This window comes from Felis catus, chromosome B3 (assembly GCF_018350175.1).
Source record: "Felis catus isolate Fca126 chromosome B3, F.catus_Fca126_mat1.0, whole genome shotgun sequence".
NCBI classification, from domain to species: Eukaryota; Metazoa; Chordata; class Mammalia; order Carnivora; family Felidae; genus Felis; species Felis catus.
Window position 1 is genome coordinate 53,571,678 of NC_058373.1, and position 24,105 is coordinate 53,595,782.

Sequence of the window (24,105 nt, forward strand, 5' to 3'; positions counted from 1 at the left end):
CAATCTAGCCATCTGTGGACAGGAGGATTCATCTCCAAATGCAAGGGGCCGCCTTTCCAAGGCTACATCTAAATCCCTGTAACTATTATTAACATGACTTTGCTGGTGAGAAGAAATACCAGCAATGATTTACCACAATTTTTTTAAGTGTATTTATTTATAAATTTCTACACCCAATGTAGGGCTCTAACTCACAATCCTGAGAACAGGAGTCTCATGCTCTACCGACTTAGCCAGCCAGGTACCCCTATTACTATTAAATCAAACGTTAAAGTCATCCCTTAACCCACTTAACCAAAAGAAATTATACTGGTGACACTACTCTGGAAAAAAAGTTATTTCAAAGAATATGAGAATTCTTTTTTTTTTTTTTGTACTTCTGTAAGTCAATTTAAATAAGGCAAGCCAATTCTACCACCAGTGAACAAAATAAAATCTCAACACTAATTCAAGAATGGCTTCTCCACCAGGTAAGAAACCTATAAGCAGTATTTGACTACTATTGTCTGGCAGCAAGATTATTACTAAGTAAAGGTAGAACCACCAAAACAATATTCCTCCAATTTCATTAGTGTCTATGTTCTTCTTTTGCCTATTTCTGGTGCAACTGAAACGCAACCATTTTCTCTAGCAACATTTATCCTAGTCATTAATTCTTTTTAATCATTTACACCTCTCCTACCCTCCTTCCCTAACTCCCCATGGCTTCAGCAAAGTGGAAGAAAGGTACCTGCTCAAAGGATTAAAAGAAAAAGTAATAATAATAACATTGATAGTAAAAAATAAAAATGGAAGTAATCAGTATTAACTGAACCCTAACATGACTACAATGTCATTCAAATATAAAAAGCTGTCACATAAAAACAAGGGACTGACTAATCACTTGTTGAATGAAACAGGAAGATGTGATGTGTAGGTATGTGTACACACACACTGGAGTATTACACAGCTGTAAAAAGGATGACTGTGTAACGTATGACAACATGGATGGACCTAGAGGGTATTATACTAAATGAAACAGATTGAGAAAGACAAATGTGGAATCTAAAAAAGTACAAATGAATAAACAAACAAAAAGTAGAATCATACCTGTAAACACAGAGAACTGATGGTTGCCAGAGGGAAGGGGGGTGGGGAGATAGGGAAAATGGGTGAAGGAGAATGGGAGACAGGCTTCCAGTTATGGAATGGGTAAGTTATGGGAATAAAAGGCACAGCATAGAGAATGTAGTCAATGATACTGCAATAGTTCTGTATGGTGAGAGATGGTAGCTACACTTGTGGTGAATACAGCATAACACATAGTTGCCGAATTACTATGCTGTACACTGAAACTAATCTAACATTGTGGGTCAACTACACTCAAATAAAAAAGTTAAAAAACAACAAAACACACACACACAAAATAAGTGACTAAACTTTGAACCCTGAGAAAGTACAGCTAAAGTCACATTTTTATTTTAATGTTTATTTATTTTTGAGAAAGACAGAGAGACAGAGCTTGAGTGGGGGAGGGGCAAAAAGGGAGGGAGGCCCAGAATCTGAAGCAGGCTCCAGGTTCTGAGCTGTCAGCACAGAGCCTGATGCGGGGCTCAAACTCATGAACTGCAAATCATGACCTGAGCCAAAGTGGGACGCTTAATCCACTGAGCCACCCAGGCACACCACAATTTTCTTATTTAATGCATGAGTAAACTGAATCCTTCCACTTGACTTGGCGATCATTTAGTGGAGAGGAAAACTGATTATGTGTCTGTATGCTGCTATAAACTTGTATTAATCCAGGCGCCTGGGTGGTTCAGTGGGTTAAGCATATGACTTCAGCTCAGGTCATGATCTCATGGTCAGTTTGAACCCCACATAGGGCTCTGTGCTGACAGCTCAGAGCCTGGAGCCTGTTTCAGATTCTGTGTCTCCCTCTCTCTCTGCCCCTCCCCTGCTGACTTGCACATGTGTGCATGCATTCTCTCTCTCAAAAATAGAACATTAAAAAAAACTTGTATTAATCCAAGACAAATTAGGTATGTGTATATAGTGTGAGTGTATCCACATTTATACACATATAACTTTGCAAATAATCAAACTAAATCTGCTTTTTCTATCTGCAAAGGAGTTTGAACATGCTGCTGAATAATGTGATCTAAATTTCAGTATTAGTTAAAACTCTTAGAAGAAATCGATAGCTCTGCTGCGTAAAAATAACTTAGCAAATAAGAATGCAGAAATAAAAGGTACCTGCTGTTGCTTGAAATCAGGCCTTTTTTTGATAAGATTATAAACAGTCACATATTTCATATATAGTACATAGGCCCTTTCCTCATCACGATCTAATCTGCTTTCTTCTGCTGTCTTGAAGATCTTCAGGGCACTCTGTACATAACTTCAATTAGAGAAAAAAAAATAATTAAAACACTTGACACGTTGGCAGGGGGCAGGGCGAGTCATGTTTAAGGTCTACAGAGTATTTTGATAACATGAATTTCATAATGTAGATTGCATTACTTCATAACTGGTACAAAGTTAGATATATGTTAGGATACAACCTGAAAATTCCCCTAGCCTACAAATAAATACTTCTGTTTCCTAACAGTTGTTTATATTCCATCAAGCTATTCAAAATGCATTAAGCCTAGTTTTAAAAGATCTGCTAATAGATAATCCTGAGGCAAGTGTTCCTTGGGCAGCCATGTAATAGTCATACTCTGATTAAAGAAAAAAACTCCATACCATTTTTACTGAAGAAAGGCAAAATCTTTATTACTTTAATGTTAAAATACTTTTCAGTTTTCTTCATCCCTTTCTAACTATGTTGTAAAAATTTCCCCACCTAAAAATCCAAAAAAAAAAAAAAAGGGACAGGGAAGGGGACGTGATTCAATCTTTTCAGCCGGTTAAAGTTTTCTACAAAATGGCTGAACTGCACTCTTATTCACTGGTCCTCGTGGAAAAGAGATTTAAAATCTAAAAATAAGGCATTTTAAAATTCCACTTCAGTAAAATATTTAAAGATTCTGTCGCCTTCATTATAAGGCCATTTGCCTGGTTAACAGTCTTTAGAAAGCAAATTAATAAAATAGGCATTTCTGCAAGAGAAATGCAATCACTTAGGACTAAAGTTCTGGCAATCCAATTATAGTGTCAATGCTTATATATAATGCTCTTTATTGGCAACTTATTTATGCAAAGCAGTGCTTCTTGTTTTTCTATATTTTTCAAACTGCTCCACAACTGCAAACATGGATTAATGATGAAATTGGTCAGGCCAAGAACACCACACAAAGGAACAGGACCAAAGTGATATTTAGGACCAAAGACAGTCCTATACAAGGACCAGTTTAGTCAGTGTGTATGCCCTGCCTAGCATGGCATCACAGTCCTAGGACAGAAGTAAATCAAACCAAAGCTAGAAAGGAGATTCCCTAGAAGAGCTTAGGAGTAGGTGCAACAGTGCTTGGGTTTTCTTTAAACTTTCACTCTGAGGCATGTACATTTCACGGGCTTATATGTAGCAGATCAAGGTGAGATGGCTGCAGTGCTGCTGTGAGTCCAGTGAAACAACCAAAAATCCTAAAAGGATTCTAGCATTTTTTAGAATAGTGCTGTGACATAGCAAGAACATGAGTTTGTGGTTCTATACTTAGGGAGTCCTTCTGACATATCACTTCCTATGGGACCAGGGTGGTCCCAGAGCTAACCTAGACACTGTCAGAATGAAACTGATCTATTTTAGGATTAGATAAAGATTTCTGAGAAAGCTTCAAGGTGGCTTTATCTTTCCCATTGTTTCCTATTTGAAAGTGATTCAACAGAAGTTAAAGAGCTGCTTTCTCCGTCACTGCATTAATATTACCAACTTAGGTCAAGAAGTGAAACAATCCCTCTCTTATTCTTCCTGCCCCTGAAAAGATCTCTTTTTAAAAAGCCCATTTTGTCCATAATTATGATGCTTAGAAATACCAGTTCATTTTGGGATTTTCTTTCTTGACCTTCTTTAAAGTTTCTACTATTCCCTCCTCTTCATCCTTGATGTTTTTTCTTTGCATTTTCTGTCTATTAATGTAGAAAATGACTCATAAAGATGTCCCTGTGCATTCATAGGTTTCTCTAGACGTCTGTTCACAGGTTCATTTGGGATCATACATATCTTTTTTTTTAGGGCCTTCCATTTATGGAGGACCCACAGAACCCTTCTTTTCTCCCTGATTTCTACAATCTGCTTACTCCAAGTCCAGGGTATATGGCTGACTAAATCCATCTTTCTTTCTGAAACTCTATTTCCAACTCTACAATAATGTAGTTACTTCATTAATCTCCAAATCTCCTTTGTCGGTCAAAATTAATTCAGAGGAAAAGTTCGCTATTGCCTCTTGTCTCTTAATGGAGACAAAACTTCAAGAAGTTAACAATCTTATTGATAGCCCATTTTTAGCAAAATTACTTCCAGTTGATATCAAAATACCTGGACCTCTCCCTCACAATTATATTTTATCTCAAGATAGATATTGTAATCATTATCAGTAAAGTATCATCTCTAGCCTCGACCTCAGCAGGTTGATAGACTCCATGTCTTCAAAAATAAAAATACATCAAATAAATCATTTAGTTAAAAGTTCATGTTAAATTGGTACAAATTAATATTATGCTGAATACAAGATAAAAAAAAATACGTATTTCACTTCCTTTAATCAAAGAAGCCTATGCTAGGACCAGATGTTCCATGTGAAACATACAAGGATAAAAATGATCTTTAATTAGGAAGTATTTCTGCACTATTTTATGAAAGGACATTAACTGTGGCTGTATGAGTTTTGTAGAAACCTCGTAGTCTTCACCTCGTAAACTTATAATCTGATATATTGTCCAAAGAATAGAAACCATGCATTTTGCCAGAATACACATACATTCTGCCAAGATAAAGAACTTCTCTAAGCAGGTCTTATTCATGTGATGATGCCATTTTTCAAATAAGCTTCAAACTGACTACTCCTCTAATTCATTTAATAATACGGAAATGGAGTAAAACTTAATATATGATTCAATGAAACTAGCAAAGAATACATACTTCTTCGTGCTTATTTTCTCTGGTTTAACTTCTGTCTTCTTATTGAGGTCTTTTAGTGAAGAACTGAGGTAGAGTTCTTTGGGAACTGAAGCCACAGCAGGCATGATGAATTAGCTTTACTTTTCCACTTTCACAATGGACGGTGTACTTCATTAAAAGTAGTTCTTTTCTGAAACAAAACAAATGCAAATAATTCCAATTAACAAGTGAAAAGACAAAAAAGTTCTAAACTGACTCTTTTGTTAAAAGAGTTAAAAGACATAAAAGCCCTAAACTATATCTTTTGTTAAAAGAGTTAATTTCAAATTATCTTGAGTATCTATTTTGGGAATTCAAGATATAAAGGGTATCATTAAACAATTTAATTTTTTTCAAATATTCACTAAATGAATTATGATTTCTATTGCTTTGCCTTAATTATTAAGAATCTTTCCTGTCAAAAGAATTAACAGAATAAGAACTTCTATATTTTTCTACCATTAAATCTGCATTAATGCATAGATCACAAGTAGAAAGAAGTTTCATTTAGAAATATTTCCCTCTCTCATTGATAATACCAGTTTATAAAAGGAAACAAACTGGGGGTAGGGAGTAGGCAGGGCCACTTTATGTGGAGTTAGGGATATATGAACAGAATACACCCAAGTACTTTGGTTTATTCTAAAAAGGGTCTTTGAAGCTTCATTACATTCTTTGCTCCTCATACACTGTGCTAAATTCTGATTAGGAAGATGGAGCAAGTAGTAAAATGAACATTAAGAGGAAGAAAAGCTGGGTATGTATCAATTGTGTGTGTATGTGTGCAGGAATGCATATAGGGCAGATCAGGAGAGCATAGCAAATGAGAAGTCTCGGCAAGATCCTAAGTTGTCACCAAATGAAAGCTTCAGAGGAATCCCATTAAATTTATACAATGTCTTCTGCTGTGAAGAACTAATTGCAATTCAAATAAATACAGGCATACCTTGTTTCACTGTACTCCATTTTATTGTGCTTCTGTTTTTTACAAACTGAAGGTTTATGGCCACACTGCATCAAGCAAACCTACTGGTGTCATTTTTCCAACATCTGCTTACTTCATGTCTGTGTCACACTTTGGTAATGCTCACAGTATTTCAAACTTTCATTATTATATTTTTTAGTTATCTGTGATTACTGATTATGACTCGCTGAAAGCTCAGATTATGGTTAGCATTTTTTAGCAATAATTTTTTATTAAGTTTTTAATTTTGATTTCAGTATAGTTAACATAGCGTTATATTAACTTCAGGAGTACAACGTATTGATTCAAGAATTCTACGCATTACTCAGTGCTCTTCATGATAAGTGTACTCTTTACTCCACATTACATATTTCACCGATTGCCCCCCCCCCCCGGTAGCTACCAGTTTGTTTGTGCCCGGGTGGCTCAATCAGTTAAGTGTCTGACTTCAGCTCAGGTCATGATCTTGCAGGTCAGTGGGTTTGAGCCCTGCATGGGGATCTGTGCTGATGGCTCAGAGCCCTCTTCAGATTCTGCGTCTCCCTCTCTCTCTGCCCCTTCCCTGTTCATGCTCTGCCTCTTTCTCGAAAATAAACATTTAAAAAATCTTTTCAAAAGAATCTGTTTCTTGGTTTGTCTACCTTGTTTTTTTTTTTCCTTTGTTTCGTTTCTTAAATTCCACGAGTCAATAATATGGTATTCGTCTTTCTCTAAAAATGTCATTTATATTCTCTAGTGCCATCCATGTTGTTGCAAATGGCAAGATTTCATTCTTTTATATCGCTAAGTATTTCATTACGTATATAAAATATGTTTCATATATATGCACCATATATAATAAATATGTAACATATAAAATATTTTACATATAATTATATGCCATACTCATATATATATATATAATATATACCACTTCTTCATCTATTCATCTACCAAAGAACACTTGGGTTGCTTCCATATCTTGGCTATTATTATAAATAATGCTGCAATAAACAAAGGGGTGCATGTATCCCTTTGAATTAGTGTTTTTGTATTTTGGGGGTAAATACCCAGTAGTGATTACTGGATCATTGGGTAGTTCTGTTTTTAACTTAAAAAATTTTTTTTAATGTTTTTATTTGTTTTTGAAGACAGAGAGAGACAGAGTATGAGCAGGGGAGGGGCAGAGAGAGGGGGAGACACAGAATCTGAAGCTGGCTCCAGGTTCTGAGCTGTCAGCACAGAGCCCGACACGGGGCTTGAACTCATGGAGTGTGAGATCATGACCTGAGCTGAAGTTGGATGCTCAACTGACTGAGCCACCTAGGCACCCCTATTTTTAACTTTTTAAGAAACAGTCACACTGTTTTCGACAGTGGCTGCACCAGTGGCTGCGCAGTGCATGAGGGCTCCTGTTTCTTCATTCTTGCCAACATTTGTTTCTTGTGTCTTTGATTTTAGCCATTTTGGCAGATGTGAGATACCTCATTGTAGTCTTCATTTGCATTTAGATGATGATGATGAGTGACACCGAATACCTTATGTGTGTCTGTTGGTCCTCTATAGGTTTTTTTTTCTTTAGAATTTTTAAACGTTTATTTTTGAGAGAGAGAGCAAGAGCATGAGCAGGGGAGGGGCAGAGAGAGGGAGGCAGAGGGTCTGAAGCAGGCTCTGTGCTGTCAGCACAGAGCCCAATATGGGGCTCCAACTCACAAACCATGAGATTATGACCTAACCGACTATGACACCCAGGCGCCCTAGGTCTCCTGTGAAGAAATGTCTGTTCATGTCTTCTGCCTGTTTTTAAACTAGATTATTGTTTTCGGGTATGGGGTTGTATAAGTTCTTTATATATTTTGGATACTAACCCTTTATCAGATATGTTATATGCAAATATCTTCTGCCATTCACTAGTTTGCCTTTGTTTCCCTTACCGTGCAGCTTTTTGACGTAGCCCCAAGAGTTTATTTTTCCGCTTGCCTCATGAGATATATATAGAAAAATGTTGCTATGGCCGATGGTAGAGAAATTACTGCCTATGATCTCTTAGGATTTTTGTGGCTTCAGGTCTCATATGTAGGTCTTTAATCCATTTTGAGTTTATTTTTGTGTATGAAGAAATACATTGTGTGGTCCAATTTCATTCTTTTGCATGTAGCTGTCCAGATAGCCCAACATGATTTGTTGGTCTTTTTTCCATTGTATATTCTTGCCTCCTTTGCTGAAGATTAAGGGACTATACAATCGTGGGTTTATTTCTGGGTTTTCTATTCTGTTCCATTGATCTATTGTATTTTTATGCCAGTATCCTACTATTTTGATTACTACACCTGTGTAATAAAACTCTGGAATTGTGATAACTTCAGTTTCATTTTTTCTTTTTCAAGATTGCCTTGGTTACTTGGGGTCTCTTGTGGTTCCATACAAATTTTAGGGCTGTTTGTTCTAGTTTGAGTTGCTGTTTTGACAGGGATTGCATTAAATCCGTAGATTGCTTTGGGTAGTATAGAAATTTGAACAATATTTGTTCTTTCAACCTATGTGCATAAGACTGTCTTTCCATTTCTTTGTATTCTCAATTTCTTTCATCAGTGATTTATAGTTTTCAGAGTACAGGTCTTCCACTTCCTTGGTTAAATTTATTCCTAGATATTTTATTGTACTTGGCGCAACTGTAAATGGAATTCTTAATTTCACTTTCTGCTGCTTCTTTATAAGTGCATAGGAATGCAACAGATTTCTACACACTGATTTTGTATCCTGTGACTTTACCAATTAATTTATCAGTTCTGGTACTTTTTTTGGTTTATGCTTTAGGGTATTCTATATACAGTACCATGTCATCTGCAAAGAGTAAAAGTTTTACTTCTCCCTTACCGATATGGATGCATTTCTATTTGGTGTCTGATTGCTGTGGCTAGGACTTCCAGTACTATGTTGAATAAAAGTGGGGAGAATGGACATCCTTGTCTTGTTCCTGATCTCAGGGGGAAACCTTTCAGTTTTTCACCATTGAGTATGATGTTAACTGTGGGTTTCTCATAGATGGACTTTATTATGTTGACATATGTTTCCTCTACACCTACTTTGTTGAGGGTTTTTGTCATGGATGTTGTACTTTGTCAAATGCTTTTCCTACATCTATTAAAATGATCATATGGTGTGTATGCTTTCTCTTACTGATGTGATCTATCACAGAGATTGATTTGTGAATGCTGAACCAACCATCCTGCCATACCAGGAATAAATCTACTTGATCATGGTGCATTTTTTTTTTTTTAATGTATTGTTGGATTCAGTTTGCTAGTATGGAGATATTGGCCTATAGTTCTCTTTTTTTATGGTGTCTTTATTTAGTTTTGGTATCAGGGTGATACTGGCTTCATAGAATGAATTCTGAAGTTTTTTTCTCTTTTAGAAGAGTGGGTATTAACTCTCCTTTAAATGTTTGGTAGAATTTGTCTGTGAAGCCGACTGGTCCTGACTTTTGTTTGTTGGCAGTTTTTGATGACTCATTCAATTTCCTTGCTGGTAATCAGTCTGTTCAAATTTTCTATTTCTTCCTGCTTTAGTTTTGGCAGATTATATACTTCTAGGAATTTATCCATTTCTTCTAGGTTGTCCAATTTGTTGGCATATAATTTTTCATAATATTCTTTTATAATTGTTTGTATGTCTGTGGTGTTGGTTGTTATGCCTCCTGTTTCATTTGTGATTTTGTTTATTCAAGTTTGTTTGTTTTTGAAGAGTCTAGCTAGAGGTTTATCAATTCTGTTGATCTTTTTAAAGGACCAGCTCCTGATTTCATTGATCTGTTCTATTTTTTTGTTTTTGTTTCTATGTCATCTATTTCTGTTCCAATCTTAATAGTTCCTTCCTTCTGTTGGTTTTAGGTATGTTTGTTCTTTTTCTAGCTCCTTTAGGTGTAAGGTTAGGTTGTTTGAGATTTTTCTTGCTTCTTGAAGTAGCCCTGTATTACTATACACTTCCCTCTTAGAACCACTTTTGCTGCATCCCGAAGATTTTAGACTGTGGCGTTTTCATTTTCATTTGTTTCCATGAAATTTATGATTTCGTGGTTGACCCATTCATTGTGTAGTACCATGTTATTTAACTTCCATGTAGTGCTCTTTCCAGATAGTTTCTTGTAGTTGATTTCTAGTTTCATAGTGTTGTGGTCAGAAAAGATGTATATTACTGATCTTTTTGAATTTGTTGACTTGTTTTGTAGCCTAATATGTGATCTTTTGTGGAGAATGTTCCGTGTGCACTTGAAAAGAGTCCATATTCTGATGTTTTATGATGGAATATTCTGAATATACCCGGTAAATCCCTCTGGTCAGTGGTCATTTAAAGCTACTGTTTTCAGTGTGACTGACTGGCACAGTGAGAAGAGTATGTGACTCTTGATCTAGGGGTTGTGAGTTCAAGCCCCATGCTGGGTGTAGAGATTACTTAAACAAACATAATTTAAAAATAAAGCTACTGTTTCCTTGTTGATTTTGTTTGGATGATCTGCTCATTGATGTAAATGGGATAATAAAGTCCCTTTCTGTTATTGTATTACTACTAATGATTTCCTTTATGCTTGCTATTAACTGTTTAATGTATTTGGGAGCTCCCATGTTGGGTACATTAAATATTTACGATTGCTATATCTTCTTGCTGGATTGTCCCCTTTATGATTATATATATAGTGTCCCTGTCTGTCTGTTACAGCCTTGCCCAAATGTCTATCTTGCCCAATGTAAGTATTGCTACCTTGGCTTTCTTTTGACATCCATTTACAAGATAAGTATTTCACCATCCCCTCACTTTTAATCTGCAGGTGTCTTTGGTCTGAAATGAACCTCCTGTATGCAGCATTATTCATGGGTCTTTTTTTTTTTTTTTTTAATGCACTCTATCACCTTATGTCTTTTGACTGGAGCATTCAATTTACGTTCAAAGTAATTGTTGATAGATATGTATTTATTGCCATTTTATTACTTGTTTTGTGGTTGTTTCTACAGATTTTCTCTGATCCTTTTTTCTCTTGCTCTTTCATGATTTATTGGTTTTCTTTAGTGATATACTGGAATTCCTTTCTCTTTGTTCTTTGCATACCCATTACTGGCTTTTTATTTGTGGTTACTCTTAGGTTTATTATAACATCTTATATATATAGTAATCTATATTAAGTTGGTGATCCACTTTGTACTCCTCTCCCACCCCATGTTTTAGGTATATGGTGTCATATTTTACATCCTTTTATTTTATGAATCCTTTAATTTTTACAGAAATACTCATTTTTACTGCTCTTGTGTTTTTTACTTTTCATCCTCTCATGGTCTTTCCTTTCCATTCAATGATTTCCCTTTAATATTTCTTGTTGGGCTGGTTTAGCACTTATGAACTCCTTTAATTTTGTTTGTCTGAGAAACTCTTTATCTCTCCTTCTCTTCTGAATGCTAGCCTTTCTGGATAGAGTATTCTTGGCTGCAGATTTTTCCCTTCCAGCACTTTGAATATATTATGCCACTCCCTTCTGGCCTGCAGTTTCTGCTGCAAAATTTGCTTACAGGCTTATGGGGCTTCACTTGTATGTAACTATCTTCTTTTCTCTTGCTGCTTTAAGAATTTTTTATTACTACTTTTTGCCATTTTAATTAATATGTTTTGTGGTATGGACCTCCTTGCATTAATTTTTTTGGGAAGATCTCTGCGCCTCCTAGACTTGGATTTCTGTGTCCTTTCCCAGATTAAGGAAGTTTTCAGCTATTATTATTTCTTCAAATAAATTTTCTATCCCCTTTTCTCTTCTTCGGAGATCCCTATAATGCAGATGTTACTACACTTGATGGAGTCAGAGTTCCCTACAACTATTCTCAATTTACCTAATTTCCTTTCCTCTCCTTTGCTCAGCTTGGTTACCTTCCATTACTCTTCCAGGTCATTAATTTGTTCCTCTGCCTCATCTAGTTTGCTATTTATTCCATCAGGTGTATTTTAGTTTCATTTATTGTGTTCCTCTTTTTTTTCTTTAGTGTTTTTTTTTTTTTTTTTTTTTTTTTTTTTTTTTTTTTTTTTTTTTGAGAGAGACTGAGCAGGAGCAGGGGAGGGACAGAGAGAGAGGGAGACACAGAATCCAAAACAGGCTCCAGGCTCTGAGATGTCAGCACAGAGCCCGATGCGGGGCTTGAACCCACAAACCCCAAGATCATGACCTGAGTCAAAGCTGGACACTTAACCAACTGAGCCACCCAGGTGTCCCTCATTTATAGTGTTCTTGATATCTGGTTCTGTTTTCTTTGTTAAGTGTCTCATTCGCTGATGTAGTCCACTCTTTTCTCAAGTCCAGTGAGTTATCTTAGTGATCATTACTTTAAATTCTTTAGCAGGCACATTATATCCATTTCACTTAGTCTTCTGTTGCGGTGTGGTCTTGTTCTTTCATTTTGGACATATTTCTCTGTCTCCTCATTTTGTTGACTTTGTTTCTCTGTGGTAAGAAGGTAAGCTACATCTCTTGCTCTTCACGTTAATGGCCTTATGAAGAAGAGGTCCCGTAATGTCCTGTGTTCAATGTCCCCTGTTCCCCAGGGCCTGGTGCTTCAGGGAGTATCTCCCATGTGTGTTGCGTGTGCTCTGCTGTTGAGAACCTGGCCTCTTTTTCCTTCAATCCAGTTGTCTGCAGAGGCTCTCTTTGCCTGTTGTGGGCAGTGTTTGATCCTGGGTGGGGTGGGGTGGGACACATTTTAACGAGGTGTGTGGTGGTCGGCTTGCGAAATGAGATGTGTCACTGCTGCCGGTATTACTGAGGTCCCACAAAATGCATGCGTCGGGAGACAAGGTGTTGGTGGGGTCTGTGCCAGTCTTCTGGGGGAGGGGGCCTGCAGTGCCCAGACTGAGCCAAGTGTGACTGGGAAGGGCAATCTGCCAAGTACAGGGATCAGGCTTGGTGTAAGCAAATTACGTAGTGAGTGTTGGTGCTATGCTGGTCCCTGCAGGTGGCACTGTGTTTATACTGGGGAGAGTGTGCCAGCTCCTTTGTTCCTGTTGGGGTCTCTCTGTGATCCCTGCCTCTCTAGGCCACACTCTGAATAAATCACTCTCTTTCCCACTTGCCCCCAGTGTTTTTCAAACTGCTGTTTCCAGGCTGTATCTTCATGGGCTGTTTGTCGTGCTGTCTCTTTAAGGTTGGGGACTCCACTTCCTAACACCTTCCTGGCTCTCCAAGAGCCCAAGCCTGCTGATTTTTAAAATCCCAGGCTTTAAGTCCCACCGGTAAAATCCCAGGCTCTAAGTCCCACCGGTCGTAAGATATCACAAAATGCAGCTCCTCTCGCTTTCAAAGCAAATGCTATGGGAAAATGTCTCCCCTGTGTGGGCTCTCTGGTGTGAAGCTCTCTGTTGTTTGCCCTTCTTCTTACCACCAGTTCCCTCCCCACCATAGATAGCTGCAGTTCATTTTGCTTCCAAACTGTATCTCTGCCCTCCCTACCTTCTCTGATGGGGCCTTCTTCTTCCACACCTTTAGCTGTGGAATTTGTTATGCCAGTCTCCAAATCATTTTCTGGGCCATTTACACTGATGTGAGTGTTATCTAGTAGTAACTCTGGGACAAGGTGAGCTTAGGGTTCTCCTACTCTACCATCTTCCCAGCCAGCAATAAAGTATTTTTTAATTTAACAATGTAGTTTTTTAGACCTATGCTATTGCACACTAAATAGACTATAGTACAGTGTAAACATAACTTTCATATGGATTAGGAAACAAAAAAATTCATTTGGTTCTTTTTATTGCAATATTTGTTTTATTGCAGTGGTCTGGAACTGAACTCACAATGCCTCCAAGGTATGACTGTAACTACATTAATGCATTTAACAGACTGTAACTTTTCCCCCATCATTTCCTTTCACTATCTTAATGCTCTTCCTTTTATCAGTTTACTTTTATTAGATGAGTGGTCATCAATGAATATCTAATCCTGAAAAGCTGAGTAAGGTACAACTTAGGGGGAAAAAGGCATCTGTTCACTTTTGTGAAACTCCAAAGGCACCCTGATTTGCTTTGATTCTAGTCATGTTTTATATTAAATACTAATATTTTGTGATTTTTTTAAAACTTATTCCTTCTAACCCTGTACAATCAACCGACTGCCTTAGTCACCAAACCTAGCTGTCTATTTTTCTCTAAAAGTTACATTTTTATAACATTCATGTTTTTCCATCTTATACTTGCTCTATGTACCTACAAACACATGTTTAATCAAATGCTTTACTTAGCAGTTTCAGATCTCTGCATTTAGGAACAAGTCTTAAATAGAAGCACTTTCTACACTTGTCTCTCCACCCTGTGTTCTGTGACTAAAGCCAAAGGGATAGGGGAGGAAAAAAAACCTTTGGACCACACCATCATTCCCAAATGGATCAAAAACATTAAATGTCCTTCTAGTTACATATCTAATTCATCAACAATTCATCACAAAAACAGGTCACAGCACCCATTAAGTAGAGTATGACAGGGATCCCTTGGATTTCCTCACAATTACAGAGATTAGAGCATTGTCTGAGTATCTTAACTTGCAAAAAACACTGTTATGTATTAAAGATATAAAGGGTATATAAGACATGGTCCGTGACTTTCCAAGATAAACAGTTTAACCACAGAACACCCTTTCGTCCCCCATTCCCACCTCCTGCCTATCCCCCCAACTCTGAGTGAAAAAGCAGGAATATATATAACACCATTTGTATAAAGTTTTAAAACGAATTAAATTTAACAGTGTATTGCTTAAAGATACAAATAAGATAAATCTATAAAGACAGACAGGAAATGATAAACATAAATTCTGTATCTGGAGAGGCAGACAGAGGATGTAATCAGGAGACACATACAAGGTATCAGTAAGGTTTTATTCCTCAGCTTCAGTGGCACATTTGAAGGTGATCATACGGTAATCATTTTATTGTCATGCTTCATAACATATAAAAGAATTTAAGTAATGTACTTAACATAGATCTCATAAAAATTTTAAAGAAAGCAATTAACTATGAGTATAACAATGCAAATATGAATAAAAATGTGCAATTGTATATAAGTATGAAAACACCCAGACACATGTGAAAGTTAGGAAGTATGGGTAAAACAAAGACAAAATATGTATGTTTTAAAATATTGATTTAAAAAAATATATTTAGAATATTGGAAGAGCCTGACATATAAATCTTTTGGAATATAGCTTTCATACAGTGGTGTGAATAGAAGCAAAAGCATGAGCATTAAGGAATAAAGAAATGGAAACATTGTAGATAACTTGAAAAGAGAATGCTGGGATAGAGTTGGATGGTGCTCCAGGAACATGATTTCTACTGAAATATAAGAAGCAATAGTTGAGGAGTAATACATTTGACTAAAGGAAAGCACAGTAAGGTCAAGAAACTCTTAAGGAAGGTGTTTAAGGAAACATATAGCAGAGGGCAGGGGACACTGGAGCTGGGACTATTAATGAGGCCAGAAGACAGATAATGGTAACAAGAGCTATTTCTGACTCTTCTGCCCTCAAGTAGCTCAGCTAAGATCTTAGGCTTACTTAGCCAACAGTGAACAAATATCTGCTCCCCCAATACAAACCACCTCTTGAAATGTAATTCCCCCAAAACCCAATCATTTTTTGTTGGTGATACTAGTAAGTGTACTAAGACAGGGACTAAAGCCAGAGTTAGGCAGAGTAACCAGGTACCAGTCTGACAGTACCTGTTTTTCCAACTCTATTCTCTATCTGGGTCACAAGTTAGTGGTCTAACCACAGAATATATGTTCAAAAAGTCAGATAGAGCCTATTTTGTTGATTCATGACAATTAGGTTTCTTGGCTGGGAAAGAAAGCTATTGATTTGAACCTTCTAAAATTAAGGTCTAGACAATATTCTCAGTTGCATCTGTTTTTCATGATTACCTTTAAAGCTTGGATCTTTGAAAGACAAATAATACAAAAACTAATTATGCTGTCTAGGTAACTTAAAATAGGAAACCATTAGCTATCTCAAGATTAAATTTGATTCAAACATTCACAGATATCCTGCTGTATAAAAGGTATTGTGCTGCCAAGAACTCAAAGATTAGATATCTCTTTCCTCAACAAGTTTAAAAAAATTAACGTGAAAGAGAAAGCTGGAAGCAATGGTAATACAACACAGTAAGATATCCAACTATAAAGAGTTATAAACATTGTACAATAAGAAAAATTAACAAGGAAGATTAACCATGAGAAGAGGGATCTTGGAAGAGACAGCATTTATGTGAATCTTGGTAAAAGGCTTTTGACAGGAAAAAAATCAAAGAACATCTTTAGGAACTAGCCGATATAGGGAACGAACTAAGACCTACTAGACAGGAAAGCCTGAAAAAATAGTCTGGGAACAGAAAATGGAAGGCCTTGAATGTCACATTAAAGCATTTACTTTGTTTTCTAAAGGTAATAACCATAAGGTTCTGAAGAAGAGAGTTACATGATCCAAACTGGCAACACTACAAAGTTAGGTTTTAAAAGACTGGAGATAAAGAAGACACTAGTAACCTATGATAATGATCCTAAGGAAAGATGATGAAGGTCAGAACTAGGGCAGGAGAGATGGAATGGAGGAGGCAGATACAAGAGACACTGCAAAGGTAGAATAACAGGGACTGGCTAACAATTAGATACATGGAGGGAAAGTACAATAATAAGATTACGGTGACAAAGTTTTTTCTGAGGGTTTCTGGGAGAAAGATTGTATTTTTTTTTTCAACGTTTTATTTATTTTTGGGACAGAGAGAGACAGAGCATGAACGGGGGAGGGGCAGAGAGAGAGGGAGACACAGAATCGGAAACAGGCTCCAGGCTCTGAGCCATCAGCCCAGAGCCTGACGCGGGGCTCGAACTCACGGACCGCGAGATCATGACCTGGCTGAAGTCGGACGTTTAACCGACTGCACCACGCAGGCGCCCCATGAAAGATTGTATTTTTTAAAGTGAACTTCTCTGTCCTTATTTGATTTTTTTTTTAAGATTTTATTTTTAAGTAATCTCTACACCCACTCCAATTTATAACCCCGAGATGAAGAGTAGCATGCTCTACTGACTGAGCCAGCCAGGCACCCCTGTCCTTATTTGATTTTTGAGAATAGCTGAAATAAGAAAACATTTTCTCTAATAAAAGGACCAAGGTTGTTTTCATTTTCATTCACAAAATTATATAAATTATGCTGTTAAATAAGATGCCTGGTATTAAAAATACTTAACAGTACTGCCTTAATTGCTGTTTGTCTCTACAAGCACACATTCTACAGAAGTCAAAGTACAAGGTAAAGAGTATTTGCCCTAAACAAATAAGACAGCAAAGAAGGATACATGTGTAACTTAAATCTATGGGAAATTTAATGTGTTAAATTCCTGATAAGTCATTCTGCTACACTTTAAAGTGAAAACCTCTAGAGATTTCAAAATAGACTGACAAAATAAATTAAGGGCTGTATCACTGGATGAAATCATAATTTATTTGGGCTGTAACAGTAAAAACAAGAAAAAGAGCAGCAGCAGTTTGTTGTTGTCACAACAATCCTACTGATCCTTATAAAATGTTTAATATGTATAGAACTCAATTTATACAGTCTACTTGTTTAGCTCTAGAACTGAATATAACATACAGCCCACTAAAACTGTGTTATGCTTCAGAAAGGTTTGTAAGTTAAAAACAAATAAAAACAAAAAAGGATAGGTAAGAAAAATTAAAGTTCTTCTAAAAAATTAATTTTCTTAAGATGTGTAAATCTGATAAAGATGAAATATTTCAGGGGCGCCTGGGTGGCTCAGTCAGTTAACCATCTGACTCTTGATTTCAGCTCAGGTCATGATCTCAGAGTTCGTGAGTTTGAGCCCCGCATAGGGCTTTGCACTGACAGGGTGGAGCCCGCTTGGGATTCTCTCTCCTCTCTCTCTGCCTCTCCCCTGCTCACTATCTTTCCTCTCAAAATAAATAAATAAACTTAAAAAAAAAAAAAAAGATGAAATACTTCAGCTTCAGTCAAACGGCAATGCTCCAAAAGTGAAATCCAGACAGTACTGAAATGAGCTAACAATGGGGGAAGGAAAGGGAACGCAGATGTATCCACCTCTCTGTTTATGATATCCTTCTGATTCTTCCAAAGAGAAAAAGTAGAAATGAGATGACCTGAACCACAAAGACTAAAAAGTAAAAAAAGTGAAGACTGAGGTTTGTGGTATTCAAACTGGTCCTGATATCTGAACTAGGGCTTCACACGAGCCACTGCCTGGGTTCTTGGCAAAGCTGAAAGGAAAGCAAAGTTTGTCTCCAGCAGGCATCCATCATCTCATCTCATCTCTACCCTTCTGACAGCAATAGCACTCATTATATCTTCTGATTGCCTTATATGTCATATAAGGCATTCTATACTCATTCTAATTTAAATGCCATAGAGTAGTAAGTATTCATGAAATGTTTTAATTTTTTTTTAGTGTTTATATTTGAGAGAGGGAGAGAGAGACAGAGCATGAGGAGGGGAGGGGCAGAGAGAGAGACGGAGACACAGAATCTGAAGCAGGCTCCAGCTCTGAGCTGTCAGCACGCAGCCCGATATGTGGCTTGAACTCACAAACCGTGAGATGATGACCTGAGCCAGAGTCAGATGCTTAACTGACTGAGCCACCCAGGCACACCTCATGAAATGTTTTAAAGTACTCTTAAAGTTGGGGCACCTGGGTGGCTCAGTCACTTAAGCGTTCAACTCTTGATTTCAGTTCAGGTCATGATCTCACAGTTCATGGGATCGAGCCCTGAATCAGGCTCTGCTGTCTGACAGCACAGAGCCTGCTTGGGGTTCTCTCTCTCACTCTCACTCTCTCTCTCTCTCTGTCCCTTCCCCACTCATGCTCTCTCAAAATAAATAGATTAAAAAAAATAATAAGGTAATCCTAAAGTATTAAAAGGCTCAACCCCTTCAAGAATTAGTGACTGCTAAAACTTAGTTAAAACTAAGTATCTGCTATGTGTCTAGCACTTGCTGTGTGACAGTAATGTTTTAAAAATCCACCTATACCTGGGTGGCTCAGTTGGTTGAGTGTCCGAATCTTAACTATCAGCTCAGGTTGTGGTCTCACAGTCATGGGATCAAGCCCCATGTCGGGCTATGTGCTGACAGCATGGAGCCTGCTTGAGATTCTATCTCTCCCTCTCTCTCTGCTCCTCCCCTGCTCTCACGCACACACACACTCTGTCTCTCTCAAAATAAAGACTCAAAAAAATTTTTTAACACTTTATTGTAAAGTAGGTTTTGTGATAGATGGCTTTGCCCAACTATTGGCTAATGTAAGTGATCTGAGCACGTTTAAGGTAGCCTAGGCTAAGCTATGATGTTTGTTAGGTTAGGTGTATTACATGCATTTTCAGCTTAATGATATTTTCAATTATGATGGATTTATTGAGACATTATCCCATCATAAATTGAGAAGGATTTGTAATCCCTATAGTATTCCTTATTTTTTTTAAGACCATTTAGAAGGTCACAATCAGCATTTAAAAAATAAAATTGACGAGAAAATATGAGAGCATGTCACATATGGTAAGGTTAAGTATTGTTTCGTCAAACTTCAGTTTTGTTTATATGCGTATGCATATACAGAACACTGGGTTGAAATGTAAAATGTATTTCTTACTATAGGTTACAAATGAAAAAGTGTACAAGTTCTGCAGAGTAATGCTATTCCAAGTGTGGCCCACAGACCAGTGATGGTTGGGGAACTGTCACCCGTGTGTGATAACATAAGAAATTTATGAAAGAATGTAAATCAATTAAGCACACTGAAGTTGTTATAGTAGCAAGACTTTCTCTGTGAAGAAAGCAATCCACTGATTCATATTCAAGCCTATCACACAGACTGACTACTTCGAGTGACACTGCTCTAGAGGATAAAGAGAGTCACCACAGGGCTTCTGATTCAAATCTTAGTTTAGTTACCAAGACCAATCTAATACTTATTAAATAATAAGCCATCAACTAATTGCTACTCTGTACATTAATATGTGACTCCAGTCACTGGGAAGTCAAAAGAAGGAGAAAATGCAGTGTAGCTTCTTCCAGCCACTCTCTTCTCTTTTGTGCTGGTCCTTCTGCTTTCAAGGACCAACTTAAGGTCCACTTCTTCCATCCTTGATGGCCCCAGTTCTTGGAAGTTCATTTCTTGATCTCAGGTCTACAGTATGTGTAATCTATGTCATTGCCTTTGCCTTAGTATGGTATTTGGGCCAAATGACAGTTATGACTAGGTTTTAAGACCCTCATACCTCATAAACATGCAGTGCTCATGATGATGTGATGAAGCAGAGACAGAAACTAGCCCTATGGATGAGATTTAGCTATGAACAGAGAGAAAGGAGGGAATTCCAGAAGAGGAAACCAACATGAACAAAGACACAAAATGAGGAATTAGTATGGGAAGGCAATGAAAAAAATAAGGAATACTATAGGGATTACAAATCCTTCTCAATTTATGATGGGGTAATGTCTCAATAAATCCATCATAAATTGAAAATATCATTAAGCTGAAAATGCATGTAATATACCTAACCTAACAAACATCATAGCTTGACCTAGCCTACCTTAAACGTGCTCAGATCACTTACATTAGCCAATAGTCGGGCAAAGCCATCTATCACAAAACTTACTTTACAATAAAGTGTTAAATATCTCATATAATTTATTGAATACTATACTGAAACTGAAAACAGAATAGTTGGAGTGTATCAGTTGTTTACCCTCACTATTACATGGCTGACTGGGTGCTCTGGCTCACTGCCACTGCCCAGCATCACAAGGGAATATACCACATAGTGTTGCCTGGGAAAAGATCAAAATTCAAAATTTGAAGTACGGTTTCTACTGAATGTGTATCACTTCTGCGTCATCAAAAAGTTGAAAAATCCTAAGTCAAACCATTGTAAATTGGGCACCATCAGTACTGGGAAATTATCAGATCAATGGATTACATGCAAATGTACTCTTTACGTGTCACTACTCTGACATGCTAGATCCCTAGCACCTACCTCAGTCCTTACAGTCAACACTTAATAATGGTTGGCTAACAATAAATTATATTAGGTAAGGAGATGGAGTCATATCATGGAGGACTTCTGAAGCCGTCAAGTATTGTTTATATTTTATTCAGCAGGCAATAAACTAGTTTTGTTTTGTTTTTTTGGGAGAGAGAGAGAGAGAGAGGGAGAGAGGGAGACAGAGAGGAAGGGAGAGAGAAGAGCAAGCAGGGGAGAGGGAGAGAGAGACTTTTAGGCCTCAACGTGGGGCTCAATCTCATGGGGGCTCAATCTCACGACTATGAGATCATGACCTGGGCCACAATCAAGAGGTGGACGCTTAACCAATTGAGTCACCCAGGCACCCCTAAACCAGTTTTGAAGGGAAAAATGATATCTCAGGGCAGGTCAAAGTGGGAATATACAAGATGGATGTGAAGAAACAAGAACAAAAGAATAATACTTTGTAATCCCTTACAGCTATTCTTGGATAAGAATTAGCAGGCTGTTGCACTTAAGAGAACACAAAAAGGCAGAAGCATGCTTCTGTAACAGACTGAAACAGAAAATTTTCTCTTCTGTACACACACACACACACACACACACCACAGAATGGTAGTGCTACTAACAACAACAACAAAATGAATACTGTGGTCTTAAAAATGTCAGTTTACCGCAGCACTTCTCAACCTGGGCACTACTCCTATTTTGGACCAGATAAAAATTTGTTGTGGGAGGCTGCTCTCTGCATTGTAGGATATTTAGGAGCATCCCTGGACTCTACCCACTAGATGCCAGTAGTATTCATCTCCATCCTGTTGTGACAACCAAAAATGTCTCCAGACATTCCTGAATGACCTCTGGGGGGCAAAATTACTCCCAAATGAGAACTATTGATTTACAGAAAATTTTGAACATGTATACAAAAAGAACAACACGTAAAGATGTCTTGACAGAGATATAAATATGTAATTAGAGACTTGGTCCATAGAGAGACCAGACAAATATTAAATCAACTATTAAAGCATTAATGTTAATTTTGATAATCCCTATTGTTTTGGGAGATAACAAAGTATTGACACTTAAATGATATATTATCTAGGATGTGGTTCAAAATAATCTGACTTGTTTCACTTTTATGTATACTTTAAAATTTCTATAATAGTTTTTAAAACACAGACATCATTTATGCTAATAATAAATCAGGAGAATGAATCAAGGAAATAAGATCTTGTTTCTCTATAACTGATAATATACTTGAAGGGCTCAGAACCTGGTGGGGAGGAGTATGAAAGGGAATGTTTCTAAAAGAGGAAAGAAACAGCCTGAAGAAAAACCAGATAAGTGCAATGTCATGAAAAGCACAAAAAAAGAGCTTCAAAGAACTTTAAGTTCTTACAATGCTTAAAAAGAAAAAAAAAAAAAGAATAAAGTAACTAGTCCTAGTTTTGAAGACTGACTGTATAAATTGTCTTCTATTTGGCAAACATTTATTAGACTACCTACATCTATTCAAGGTGCCATGTCAGAAGCTATAAGAAATACACAGACTATACCTCCTAACAAAGCTTCCACCTTTTAAGATGAAAGAGAAGTACATAATGTTAATATAAAGCAAAGAACCATCATATAGGTACTAACAAACCATGCCAAAATCTGTAACTTGAATTAAGACTATTCCTAGAAAGAAACCAGAAAGGTAACTGTTTTCTGTAACAGGTGTCTACTTACATTTATAACCTTAATCCATTTTGTACATCTTTTCCCTACCTCCTTAATTTTTTTGGCATATACAAGAATAGATGAACAGGGAACCACATCATACTTAGTATGTACCAAAAACCACCATAAACAAAAGCAGACATGCTTCTCAATCTTAGCTGTAGAATCCCCTAAAGAATTTTTAAAAATATTGATGCACAGAACCCACTCCTAAATGCTTATATTAGAATCTTAGAGCATGGGACTTGCACACAGGTATTTTTTAAAAGCTCCTCAGGTAAATTCTAACACGTGGTCAAGACAGATCCATGGACATAAAAAATGGATATAAGCATGTTACTAAAAGCAGTGAAACAGTATGACCATGACAATTAGGCTCTAGTTGATATCAATATTTTAAGTCTTATGATTCCCAATCTATCAAAATAATAAGAAACCATGTTCTTTTTCTTTTTGAAGTTTATTTATTTTTGAGAAGAAGAGAGAAAAAGAGAGAGAGAGAAAGAGAGAAAGAGAGAAAGAGAGAGAGAGAGAGAGAGAGAGAATCCCAAGAAGGCTCCGCACTGTCAGCACGGAGCCCAACATGGGCTCGAACTCACAAACCATGAGATCATAACCAGAGCCAAAGTCAGACGTGTAACTGACTGAGCTACCCAGGTGCCCTCAGAAATCATTTTCATTTTTAAAATTATGTAACTGAGAGAATAATAATTAAAATAAAACCTTCAGGATTCCTATACCCATAACTTTTTCAGGACTAATTTGTTTTGAAATTGGTATTATAACATGTAACAATTTCTCTTACTATAAAGACATACAGGTTCACACCATTATTGGTATGTTTCAGAGAATTCAGAATTATGAAAAACTAAACTGTAATGTGTTAGAGGAGACACTGACTTTATTCACCACTACACATGAGTAGTTTTACTTGAATTAGTATGGCGATAAATATGGAATTCCAAATAAGCTTAATATAATATTTCATCATTTACTATATTAAGTTTTATGTTATTAGAGCACTGTAGGTCTTGGTTTCACTTTCCATTTATTAGCACATGACTTCGGGCAAATTCCTTAAATCCTCCCAACACCAACACTGCTACTCCTCAGTTTATGTCATCTACAAAATGGGAACGATTCATCTGCTTCTACAGAGTTTTCCTAAGTACCAAATGACAAAATACCTACAGAGAAATGCTTTGAAAATTGTAACGTACTGTGAAGATACAAAGCATTATGGTTAAAGAAATCAGAAGTGTACCTTACTCCGCATCTACTATTAAATCC

General features: G+C 36.9%; 1 protein-coding gene across 1 annotated transcript in view; it reads right to left on the bottom strand.

Moving 5' to 3' along the window:
• Nucleotides 1-24,105, bottom strand: part of USP8 (ubiquitin specific peptidase 8) — a 76,222-nt gene that overhangs the window by 49,949 nt on the left and 2,168 nt on the right. Inside the window, exons 2-3 of the mRNA XM_023255371.2 lie at nt 5,063-5,231; nt 2,236-2,380 (exon numbers count right to left, since the gene is read on the bottom strand). Of these exons, the coding sequence (XP_023111139.1) occupies nt 2,236-2,380; nt 5,063-5,166 (249 nt within the window). The 5' untranslated portion in view covers nt 5,167-5,231. The remainder of the gene's footprint in view (nt 1-2,235; nt 2,381-5,062; nt 5,232-24,105) is intronic.